Source organism: Aotus nancymaae, unplaced genomic scaffold, assembly GCF_030222135.1.
Source record: "Aotus nancymaae isolate 86718 unplaced genomic scaffold, 86718_ANA_hifiasm-v0.15.2.pri h1tg000053l, whole genome shotgun sequence".
Taxonomy (NCBI): Eukaryota; Metazoa; Chordata; class Mammalia; order Primates; family Aotidae; genus Aotus; species Aotus nancymaae.
Genome location: NW_026988467.1, coordinates 22,009,997 through 22,022,983, shown reverse-complemented (window position 1 = coordinate 22,022,983; position 12,987 = coordinate 22,009,997). Strand labels below are relative to the sequence as shown.

General features: G+C 43.1%; 1 protein-coding gene across 1 annotated transcript in view; it reads right to left on the bottom strand.

Moving 5' to 3' along the window:
• Positions 1-11,763, bottom strand: part of MACO1 (macoilin 1) — a 70,316-nt gene extending 58,553 nt beyond the window's left edge. The window contains exon 1 of the mRNA XM_012439928.2: positions 11,484-11,763. Coding sequence (XP_012295351.1) covers positions 11,484-11,563 — 80 coding nt within the window. The 5' untranslated portion in view covers positions 11,564-11,763. The remainder of the gene's footprint in view (positions 1-11,483) is intronic.
• Between the last annotated feature and the right edge of the window lie 1,224 nt (positions 11,764-12,987).

The window sequence follows — 12,987 nt, the reverse complement described above, 5'->3', positions numbered from 1 at the left end:
TCCTGTCCTCCCGGTAATGGCAACTGTGAGTCGCCTTTAGCATTCAGGATGCGCTATGATACTTCCTACACCAAACTGCTTTATCTTCTGTTATCCAATATCTCTCCCTACTGGACATCACCTCTAGAACATTCGTCTAGCCCCTTATCTGGCTTGTATTCTACCTGAACTCTCACACTGGCCATTTGTTAATTACAGTCTTGCTAATCAAAGTAGTGGTCTCTGGACGAGCAGCATCACCATCATATATGAGCTTTTTAGAAAAGCAGAATTTCAAGACCTATTTAATTTAGCCCACATTTTAACAAGATCTGTAGGCTATTTGTGAATACAATCAAACTTTAGAACACTGGTATATAATATAAATTTCTCATTGTCATGGAACTTCCACTCAATTCCAGGATGTCTCAGAAAAAAATGCCCTAATCAGATAATCAGTACTTACCACCCAACTGTTGACTGTCCTCCTCTCAACTGGGAACATTCCAACTGTTCAGGGTTAGTTCTTCCATTTTTCAACATTTCTTTCTAAGTCAAAGCCAAGATCCCTACCTAAGTACAATTAAAACTAAATGAAACCTTCCATTGCTACTTATCCTTCAGCACATAGCACAAATACATACTGATATAGCATCCTGTACTATAAGAACATTGAATCACAATTATAATTAAATAATATTTTGTGTAATTAGCTGTTCTGATGTAAAGTCCACAGGAAAAAAGGAGCTGCCTGTTTTATTCCCTGCTTTATCTCCTCAGTGCCCAGCACAGCACTCTGACTACAGGAACTTAACTATTTTTTTCTCAAAAAATATCTGTTGAGGCTGGGCACGGTAGCTCATGCCTGTAATCCCAGCACTTTGGGAGGCCGAGGTGGGTAGATCGCCTGAGGTCACGAGTTGGAGACCAGCCTGGGGCAATAATGTGAAACCTCATCTCTACTAAAAAATACAAAAAATTAGCCAGGTGTGGTAGCAAACACATGTAATCCCAGCTACTCAGGAGGCTGAGGCAGGAGAATCACTTGAACCCAGGAGACGGAGGTTGCAGTGAGACGGGATCACACCACTGCACTCCAGCCTGAGCTACAAGAGCAAAACTCTGTCTCAAAAAAAAAAAGTTGAATGAATGATCTGTAATGTAGAAAAGTGTTTAGGACTGATAGGGCTTTTACTAAAACATACACTTACAATGAAAATAGAGGGAGTGGTGATACACAGATGACCAATCGGGAAGGTATCTGGACAAAGTAACATCAACCAAGATAACCAATACAGCTTCTGCCTGAAGGATTACTATGCACCTGCTCCCATCTGTTCTGAATGTTCTTCACTATGAAGAAACGAATTTAATAAGCCTTGCTCTGGTGCCAGACTATCACTCAATTTGGCCTACCTGCCACTGGCTCTGACTATAGCAGTGGTTCTCAAAGTATCTTCTATTAAGCCAGACATTAAAGAGCTATGCAAAAATGTAAAACCACACCAGTCTTCTCATGAATTTATTAATTTATTGCTACTTTTTTTTTTTGGAGATATAGTCTTGCTCTGTTGCCCAGGCTGGAGTGCAGCGGCACAGTCTCAGCTCACTGCAACCTCCACCTTCCAGGTTCAAGTTATTCCCTCTCAGCCACTCAACTAGCTGGAATTATAGGCGCCCACCACCATGCCCAGCTAAGTTTTGTATTTTCAGTAGAGATGAGGTTTCACCATGTTGGCCAGGTTGGTCTCTAACTCCTGACCTCAGGTGATCCACCCGCCTTGGCCTCCCAAAGTGCAGGGATTACAGGCATGAGCCACTGAGCCCGGCAATTTATTGTTACTTCTAAGTGAACTGGCGTTTTAAATTTTTCTAAGTTCTAACTTTTTTCTTTCTTCCCTTTTTTTTTTTCCCCAGAATTGGGGTCTCCCTTTGTTGCCCACACTGAAGTGCAGTGGTACAATCATAGCTCACTGCAGCCTCAACCTTAAGCTGGGTTCAACTGATCCTCCTACATCAGCCTCCAGAGTTATTAGGACTACAGGCACATGCTACCATGCTTGGCTAATTTTTTTCTTAGAGATGGGGTCTCACTATGTTGCCCAGGTCGGTCAACACAGTAAGATCCTGGGCTCAAGTCATCCTCCTACCTTGGCCTCCCAAAGAGTTGGGATTACAGGCATGAGCCACCAGACCCAGCCAGTTTTAATTTCTAATACAGTAAATATTTATGCATATAACCTATATAAACCAAAGCTCTCTGATGTTTTCAATCATTTTTAAGAGTGTAAAGAGATCCAGAGACAAAAAAAAATTTTGAAAAACAACAACAACAAAAACTATGGAAAGTTGTGTGTGAGCCGTAAGACAAAATAAACTAGAACCACTGCTGCATTCTGCAGGTACCTCCTTGTATAACATCCAACAAAGGGGAGCAGGCTGAGAAAACCAAGCTGTTCCATATTTCTTTTTTCTATTCTAGGCCTCCCGCATACTGCAAAGGTAACCTTTCTAGCATCAATTACACACACATGCACACACATACATGTACAGCCACTGCAATGACAAATCTAACAGTGTGAAATATGCCCTTTGTTTGTTTGTTTCAGAGACAGAGTCTCACTCTGTCTCCCAGGCTGGAGCAAAGTGGTACGATCATAGCTCACTGCAACCTCCAACTCCTGAGCTCCAGTGATCCTCCCACCTCAGCCTCCCAAACAGCTAGGATGACAGGCACGATCCACCATGCTTGCCTATTTTTTTTCTTTAAAAACAAATAAACAAATAGGGAACCTTATACCTTTCAGTAAGGTATAAGTACTCTGTACTACTTTTGTGATTTTTCTAAGTCTAAAATTATTTCAAAATGAAAAGTTAAAAAGAAGCAACACATACTTGTTATTTAAAATGTAATATGAGATTGTATAAGAATAATATAAAAGCCCTTAGTAATCCTGCCCCAAAATGACTACTGTATTTATAAATTGTATAATTTTTTTTTTTTTGAGACAGAGTCTCACTCCGTCGCCAGGCGCCAAGCTGGAGTGCAATGGCACGATCTTGGCTCACTGCAACCTCCGCCTCCCGGGTTCAAGCAATTCTCCCGCCTCAGCCTCCCGAGTAGCTGGGACTACAGGCACACACCACCACGCCCAGCTAATTTTTGTATTTTTAGTAGAGATGGGGTTTCACCATGTTGGCCAGGATGGTTTCAATCTCTTGACCTCGTGATCCGCCCGCCTCTGCCTCCCAAAGTGCTGGGATTACAGGCATGAGCCACTGTGCCTGGCCCATAAATTGTATAATTTATAAATACAGTTTCTTCATTTTTTTCTATATAAACAAATGTGTGTTTCTTTCTTAACAAAAATGTGATTCTGTTTCTCATGTCCACTTCTTTTTTTTGTTGTTATTTTATTTTATTTTTTTTGAGACAGAGTCTCACTCTGTTGCCCAAGCTGGAGTATAGTGGCGCGATCTTGACTCACTGCAACTTCCACCTCCCAGGTTCAAACCATTCTCCTGCCTCAGTCTCCCAAGTAGCTGGGATTATAGGCTCACGTCATCATGCCCAGCTAATTTTTGTATTTTTAGTAGAGATGGGGTTTTGGCCAGGCTGGTCTTGAACTACTGACCTCAGGTGATCCACCCACCTCAACCTTCCAAAGTGCTGGGATTACAGGCTTGAGTCACCGGGTCTGGTCACAACCACATTTCAAAGTAGAAATTTCCCTTAATCATTTTAGCAGCAACACAAAGTTCTACATAGAATTTACATTGTTCTCTGCAGTCTCCTAACTTCTCTTTCTGTGCTGTTTCAACAGTGCCCTGCAGCTTTTTAGTTCTCTATTCCTCAGGTTTGTTTCCTATGCAATGGCAATAACTATTCTGCCTATTTCACACTTGTGAGGATAAAATGAGATAATTAATATGAAAACATTTGTAAAAGTTACAAGTATGATAGAAATGTAAGGTGTGATTAAGTAATTATTGCTATCAATTATATAAAGCATAATTTTGATTCCCTTATGAAATGAATTTCTAATGTTTATATAATGTTAACAGGTTTTTTAGAGCCTGTGAGTTGTTTTCTCTCTCCTCCTATGCTTCTTCATCCCTCCCCCTCCTAAACCCCATAGACTCCACACTGTTAAAAGTATTCTTGAAGCAGAAATTCTAAAACTCCAAACTCACCACTTGCATTAGGTTACAATACATGTCCTTGACATCTCTGTGGCCTATACAGACCTTTATAAAAATGTTATACTACAAAACTGTGAAAACCTTTTTTAGCAATTTCAATTCTAGATTTTTTTTTCCTTCAAATTGGGGGCTAGTTATGGTGGCTCACACCTGTAATATCAGCACTTTGAGATTATATTAACCACCATACCCGACCAATTCTCCTTTATTGAGACAGGGTCTTGCTCTATTGCCCAGGCTGGAGTCCAGTGGCACAATCATGGCTCACTGCAGCCTCAAACTCCTGGGCTCACATGATCCTCGCCTCAGCCTCTCGAGTAGCTAGGACTATAGGCATGTGACACCACACCCAGCTAATTTTTTTGATTTTTAGTAGAGATGAGGTCACTATGTTACCCAGATTGGTCCTGAACTCCTGGACTCAAGCGATCCTCTTGCTTCAGCCTCCCAAAGTGCTCGGGTTACAAACATGAACCATCACACCTAGCCAAAAATTCTTATTATATCTAAGAAAGAAGACTCAAGCCTCAGATAGTATCTCTATTCTGAGACAGGAATCCTTATTTTGGCCATGAACATATTATTTATTCTCTTTAATGTTCAACCGTTCTTGCTACAAGATAGGCAAAGTACTGACTTTAATACCGAGGCACTTATTTGGTTTTTAAAAGTGTTGGGTGGGTATGGTGGCTCATGCCTGTAATCCTAGCACTTTGAGAGGCCAAGGTGAGTGGCTCACTTGAGCCCAGGAGTTCAAGACCAGCCTATACAATATGGTGAGACCCCATCTTTATGAAAATGGAAAAGAAAAAAATAGCCAGGCATGGTGGTACATGCCTCTGGTCCCAGCTACTTGGTCAGCTGAAGTGTGAGGATCTCTGGAACCCAGGAGGTGGAGGCTACAGTGAGCTGTGATCACACTGGGGCACTCCAGCCTGGGCGACAGAATGAGACTCTGTCTCAAATTAAAAAAAAAAAAAAAAAAAAAAAAATGATTTGAAGATGAACAATGTAACAATATAATTTAAAAACAGAGTGAGTTTATTTCTAGCCATTTCTCTGTGCTGGGGTGAGGGGGGAAGGATCAGTCCCAAACAGCTCAAATGCATCAGTGATATGAAGAGATACATGAAAGTGGACTAGTCACGCCATCTCAATCACTAAATGCAAAAGCCCTGAAAAAGAGAAGGCAAGAGAGGCGATGGGGTGAGGGATACATTATTTTTGGTGTCACAATCCCATGACTCAAAGTGGCATATTGTCCTTAAAGGCAGCAGAGAAAAAATATAAAGAAATCAAGGTCAGTACTATGAATGTCTTCAAAGGCCAGGGATGACAAGCGCCTTGGAAGGTTCATTAGCTGAGATAATTTGATGTCGGTTAAATGTCAAATTAAAGATACAAAGCCTCAATATAGTCTCTAAAAGTTGATTAATTTTTTCAAGTTTCCATTGTCAGGATGCAAGGTGAAAGACTTTGAAGAAAAGGTCACTCCTTAAGTATCTGAAGAAATCCACAATGGAAAAATGTCTAACAAAAATGTGTGTATCTACTGTTGGTATGTACCATTCTACTTATGCAGCCTGCTGGACAGCCAACTTATTTTTCTTCTGGACTTAATTCTTGAGAAAGAGCCAAGTAAAATAATTATGCCCAAATCTAGTAAGCCTGGGAATAGAGTAATAGGTATATTTGAAGAGCACACTAAATTTTATGAAGAAAAGTAACCTAATTACAGTATTTCACTTAACTATGTTTCTAAAATTTCTACTTGCCCTCCAAACTCCACAAGATGGTAGACTAGAAACATATAAAACAAATTGCACATTTATGTACATAAAATCCCAAAGGGTTAACAATATCAGTGGGGAGATCTGGAAGAAATGGTCAAAGAAAAAGATTCTAGAAACATTAAGTGTTCACAGAACATGAACTGGGTCCATGGAGGTAAGTACAAGCATATAACTAGTAAGAAAATGAAAATAATTATTTGTTAAACCTACCATTAAGAGTCACCGGGTCTGGCCACGACCACATTTTAAGTGGCCTCACATCTCTAAGTCTAGTGAGGTTCAAGAGAGGCCATGAAGAATCGATGTGAAGAAAAAGGAAACTATCACTGATAAAACAAGAAGCTTTTAAGCAAATAATGTGAAATGAATCACATTCTCTCCTGTTCCCCTCCTCAACCTAGCAGCAATTTAAAGGAATTTTCAAAACACCTAATGAAACTAAACTGCCAAGACTGCTCAGACAGGAAGGATCATAATGAAAGCTGGAGGAAAATGCTTTTTTTAAGGGAGTACGCTACTGGCAAAAATTAAGTGCAAACATCACAGTGTGGCAGATTTTTAAAGTGTATTTTGTGAAAACCACAAAAAGAAGAGTTTAATAAACACTTTATTGCACAGGTTAGTGAAAACATTTCAATTTCTCCTTCCCCGACACTCCTCTAAAACAATACAGAATCTATCACTTTTTTATCAGGTCCAGGATTGTTAAAGTTAAAGCCTACGAAGATTACCAAAATGCTTTTAGGCTATGAGGTTGCAACACAGGTATCTGGGGTTTCAGTTGCGGAACACATGTACAATCAAGGCAGCCAAGGGTCATGCCAGCCTGCAGTGACTTTAATAAGCATAGCCCAAAGGAGTCTAAAACCAGGCTTAGAAAACACCATTAAGAAGGCAGAAAAAGCAGTCAAATGAAATCTCTGGAGATCAGATTTAGACAAGGGTCCGAAAAAGGAAATTGGGAAGTCAAGAAGCAAGCAAAATTTAATCACTTTAAAAAGTCACTTTTAGGAGCCCCAAGGACCAGAGAAGTTTCTCTGAAATAAAAATGGGAAACAATAACATATCCACTAGTGCTGAGTTCTTAGTCCTAGTTTTAAGGCATTAAGCTACAAAAGCATGACCTGTACAATACTGCGCTGCCTAAGCTTCATACAACACTACAAGCAGAACCCAGTACAGGAAGACAGGAAGCAGTCTTAACTTCACAATGAAGGGGTACTTCCTTCAGCCACCAGTAACACAGATGTAAAATCATTTCCAGAAGTTTAAAACATATACCTTACTTAAAATTTGTATTCTATTTACTTGTATAAATAATCATTTTAACTGTAGAGACTTGGAATATATGTGTACTTTAAACGTAAATGTTTCTGCCTCCCTCTTCTACTTACCACAGCTTATCTCCTCATTTGTGTATTGTAAAGTGAGTAATTCTCTGAGGGAAAGGAGTGGAAAGTAAGGCAGGGTGAGAAGTAGGGTAAACCATACACAATCTCCTTAAGGCTTTATAAAAACTACATAGTACCCTAACTTCACCTCACCTGGAGAATCACTGCCTGCAATGAGAGATTACTATTGAGAGTATCTGGTACACATGTGACAAGGCAGACACAGGGAGAGAACCCAGCCCAGAAAACCAAAGGACCTTGGAAATGTAAGAGTTAGGTACTTAATAACTTAGTTTCATAATTTTTTTTTTTTTTGAGACGGAGTTTCGCTCTTTTTACCCAGGCTGGAGTGCAGTGGCGTGATCTCGGCTCACCGCAACCTCTGCCTCCTGGGTTCAAGCGATTCTCCTGCCTCAACCTCTGTACCACCATGCCCAGCTAATTTTTGTATTTTTAATAGAGACGGGGTTTCACCATGTTGACCAGGATGGTCTCGATCTCTTGACCTCGTGATTCACCCGCCTCGGCCTCCCAAAGTGCTGGGATTACAGGCGTGAGCCACCGCGCCCGGCAGTTTCATAATTTTTAAAGTACTTTCATATCTATCTCATTTGAGATAGAAAAGACTACCTCATTTAGTGGCAGCTGTCTACTTCATCATAAAATAGCACAAGCAAAATACAGCTGTTGATGTGTCAGGTGAACCACTAAAACAGTTAAGCTAAAATTTAGTACAACAGAAATGTTTTTACTTGAATAGAACCTAAAGTTCTTTGGAACGTCTAAACCACTGTACAAGTTTAAGATGCTATTACTATGGCCTCCTAGACTATAATGTCCTTGAAGACAAGGAGCCATGTGTCATCCTGTATCCTCCACAATTCTCTCAACAATGCAGGTACTTAATAAATGAAGTGGACTAGGTTATATTCATTTATTTATTAATTTACTCACTCAACACTTATTGAACACTAAATGTCTACTCTGTGCCAGGCTCTGGGCTGGATTTAATTTTTTTAAAACTACATTGAATTTTAGCCACTAATAAGATGAAAAGATCACTATTCCTATTTCCTTTCTCCTATTCTTATTAACTGGATTAAAATATTTCTATAGCACATTTCAATTTTTAAATGATGTTTTATATGTATAAATGCAGACTACATTAATATAATGTCTAAAATTAATTTTTCTTGTATCTTGCCCCAAAACAGAATTCCAACACAGCCATGATACTCAGAATAAATGATATCATTTCACAGTTACCTCAGTAACAGTTGCTGGACTGCAGCCCATGATTAAAAGTGTCTCCACAACAGGATTTTTTAAAGCAAGACCAAACAGCAACTGACCCCTTGTTTTGACTACTCAACTTTTGTTTACAGTTGCACCAAATCTTATAGTATTTCCTGCCTCCTTAAAAAATAAACTACACATGATAAACTGTGATAGCAACAACATGGCAAATAGTATCTGTAAACTACACTAGGATTTATAAAGCATTTCACAAACTGTACATGTCCTCCTTTAGTCCTCAAAACTCACTTGAAGATGGGATAACTAGGGCTCAAAGCTGTGGATGCCCTTCCCTGCCTAAAGCAGCAGAGCTAGGAATTGGGTCTGATCCTGGGTCTCCTGATTCCTGCAGTCCAGTGCGTGTTTCACCACAGCTGCTGTCTCCTTCCTACGCCAAGGCTCAGAAAGTTGTACAGACTGAGAACATGAAAATAATAAGTCCATGAAAGGTTTGGCTATGAAACAGTAGACAGTGGTTATCAAAACTGTTAACACAGCCTCAGAAAAAAAAAACAAAGCTCTCTGTTAAATGAATCCAAAATTGGCCAGATGTTGCTGAGAAACAAAATGGGCAATAGATGGTGTGAAAACAACTTAGTATAGACTTAAATTTGATGATGACCAGAAATGTGATATTCATGAATCCTCAAGCATTCTAGTTTACAACCAGTCCACTCATCCTGTTTGCTTTAGAAATAACTGGAAATTTTTCTAAATCTCTCTTTAAAAACAGAATTGGGGGAAAAAAATCTTGTTCTTCAGTCCAATACTCCGTAATATAAATTAACAAAGAGATAAGTGAGTTGAAACGCTCATTATATGATGTTCCAAACAGGAAAGACAGTAGAAATACTTTAGGTCTTTTCTTAACACTTAAAGAACGCAAAAGAGAGAAAAGTAAGGAGATTTAAGGCTAACACACTGTTGGTTTTTAAAATTTTGCAGACAAACCTCTCAATAACTTGCAAAGAGTATTTACAATTAACCTCTAGGGTAAGAAAATTCAAATTTCAAAAGCCATCAGTAAAATGTAAATCTTCATTAAACAATGAATTCACTTCTTCACATCGACTCACAATGAGTAGTTACAATGGCACAGGTTGTAAACTGGGTCTATTTGTTCAAGTACAAAGATAAACTGAAATACAGCAGAAAACACATAAACAATATGGGACTCTCAATCTTCTTGCTATAAATGGAGGTACATCATCTTATGTTACTGTAAATAGCAGCTATTCAAATGCCACAGTTGTGCTAAATCTACCAACTCTGTTTAATATGCCTTTCCTATTCTTATGTTACCATTAAGTTGGTCAAATATTTTTCAATAGCCAAGGGGGGAAAGCTTTCTTTTATTCAAGAATGTATAGTGTATGTAACGTGAATTGAAGAGACCTTTGCTCCATCCATGTGTAGGAAAAATTGTTTGCTTTTACAGTTTTAGTTAAAATGGTCGTTTGATTGATTCAGCATAGACTCAAGACTGTTTTACTCACTGCTCTATCCTCACTGATTAGAAGAGTTCCTGGCACATAGTATGTATAATTGTTGAATGAATGAATTACTCCTGTGCTCTATGGCCCGTTATATAAGAATATACCCAAGAACTTTTTACTTTACTTGACTTCTTAATGCTTTTAAACTTAAAGAAAATCCCCAGTGTTTACATCAGTCAGCTGCTTGTGGAAAGCAATCATTCCACATGTGTAAACAAGAGCATGTGCAAGGTGTACAGTTATGTTAAGACAACTTGGGTGTCATCAGCTACCTCACTATTTCTCGAAATCCCAACCTAGAAAAGCTAAATTCTGAAACACCATGAGGACAATTAAGCCTATATCCACAGGCTGAGAATTCTCCTTTGTAAACTAATTGCTTCTCCACGGAAATCTGTATCAAGGCAAATACCATTAACAATTAACATTCTGAGAAGGACCTGAAAATAACAGTCGTACATAAATCGACTTGGGGAAGTTATGATAGTAAGCTGCCCCATGAACCTGTTGTCTTTCTCCACTAGTGGACTGAATTCAATTTCTATTTAAAGGGACACTGCTTTCCTTGTGGATGAAAAAAAAAGAATTTGAAGAAAATCCCTCTTTAAAAACGTTCAAAGCAAGCCATCTGTTTGGAATTGTCAAAATAATGTTTGCAGAAAAACTGATCATCAGACCCTTCCGAGTTTGGAGCAGGGCCACAGGGCATGATTTGGGGGTATCAGCTTCAGCCCTCGGTGCCAAGTTTGAGATCCCATATGGGAAGGAGAAGGCAAAAGAAGTGACAGCATGGCCCCAGGCCAGTCTGCTGGCAGCTGGTGAGGGGAAGACGAGGGTCCACGGTGGGCTCTCAACTTTGTCAGCCTCCCCCACACCCCCACATGCTGTGGTCCACGCGCCTCCCGACTCAGGCCGGCGGACTCCCAGGCCACCGGGGACTCGGGGGCCAGCGGCGGCCACTCAGGGGTCCCGGGAGCGGCCCTCCCGGCCCAGAGGCACGGCCGGGAGGCTGGGAACGCCCGGCGGGTTGGGGGCTCTCCGCCCCTCCCCCCGGCGGGCTCCGCGCTTCCAACCGCGGCGCGGCGGCCCCCTCAGCCAGCGCCCGCCGCGCCCTCCCCGCCCGACCGGGCCGGCCCTCGTCACGCCCCGCGCCCCTGGGGCGGACCCCCGGCGGGCCGGCCGGCGGCTCGCGGGCCAGGGCCTCTCAGGAGAGCCCCCGGCGCGGGCGTGCGGCCTAGTTGGGGTTACATAACGGGGCCGGGCCCCTCCGAGCCGGCAGGGGACCGCGGGGCCCGCGCCCGCGAAGTGGGGGCGCCGCCGCTCACCTGCCGTAGATGCCCTCGGTGATCCGGTTCCGCTTTAGAGGGCGGCGGAGCTTACTGCAGTCGGCGTTCCGCCGCTTCATCCTCCCGCTGGGGGGCCGGGTGCCCGCGCCGCCGCCGTCTCTTACCTCAGCCGCAGCCGCCGCCGACCCGCCCCGCGTCAGGCCTGGACTCTACCCCTGGGGCCGGTCACACAGACATGGAGCCAGCACCCGGGGGGAGGGGGTGGCACAGGGAGGGGGGGGTTTGGAGCCTCCTCCGCCTTCGGAAACAAAGAAATGACAATTCCGGGGCCCGCCCGCCCAGCACCAGCCAGCCGCCTGCCCCGCCTCCCCAGCTCCGACGGACGGCCCGTGGAGCCAATCGAAGCCACCGGTAAACCGCTGCCGGCCAATCCCAGGGCCCGCTGAGGCAAAACGGACTCTAGAACCCGCCTCTTTGAAGGACAGAAGAATGCGCCAATCATTATGGTGTCTGGGTCCGCGGCTGAGCCTATCAGAAAAGATTTAAATAGAGGCTTATAAATAGGCCCTATAAATATAACGTCCTATATTACGCCTTGTTGTGAAGGTATGCATTATTATTATTGGGTTGCGTTTCATTGTATTGTAATCCCTACTAGAGCATACCGTACGGCATGGAATTGTAGGCTCTCGTCTAGCAATGTATGAAATCGGGAGGCCCGGGTTTGCGGCATGTGCGGTGTCTGCGCTGACGTGCGCTTCAGCCAGTCGCGTCATTATGTAAGGGAGCATCCCAGGAACAGCGCCGGGGACCCTTCCGCGGATGCTGGAGCGCTCGGTCAGGCCGGCCGCGTCAGCGCGCACCGGGGGTATGAATGACAAAGCAAACCCCACACGCACACAGACACACACCCTGCCAGCTTCCCGCGACGTGGTGACAGCGCGCCGGCCAATCGGAGGCGGCGGCCCCGCCCCGGGTTACGTCACGGCGGGGGGGAGCCTTGGGTGCGCGCGACGTCGCGCAGGGCTGCTGGGGCGTGTGCGGCGGCGCAGCCCGGGCTCCACGTCCTCAGGTTGGGCAGCGCCGTGAGCTCCACGGGCGCTGAGTCCTCTGGACTCGCGAGGACGCTGCCGCGAAGCATCGACCTCCGGACCGGGCCCGGAGCCTGCGCGGCGGGTCCGGGCTCCTCCTAGGAGGGGACGTGGGGCCGGCGACCCTTCACGCTTCACACTCCTTGAGCGCCAGGCACCGTGCTGGGTAATTTGTGTGTATTTGCTCATTTAGTCCTCGTAACTCCCCTGCCACGTACATACGGCAAAATAACAATTAGAAAAGGCAGCACAATTTTTTTTTTTTAAGAGAAGTAAAAAGAATGTTTATCATTAGAGAAAACTGGGGAAAATGTAGGGAAAAAAAGTAGCCGAAAAGGAAAATACACCCATGGGTCTCACCACATTAACACAAATACTGTTGGCATTTTATTGTATTTGCTTGTTTTCCAGTTTTCCCCTATGAATGATAATGTTACCATTGCTATTAAATA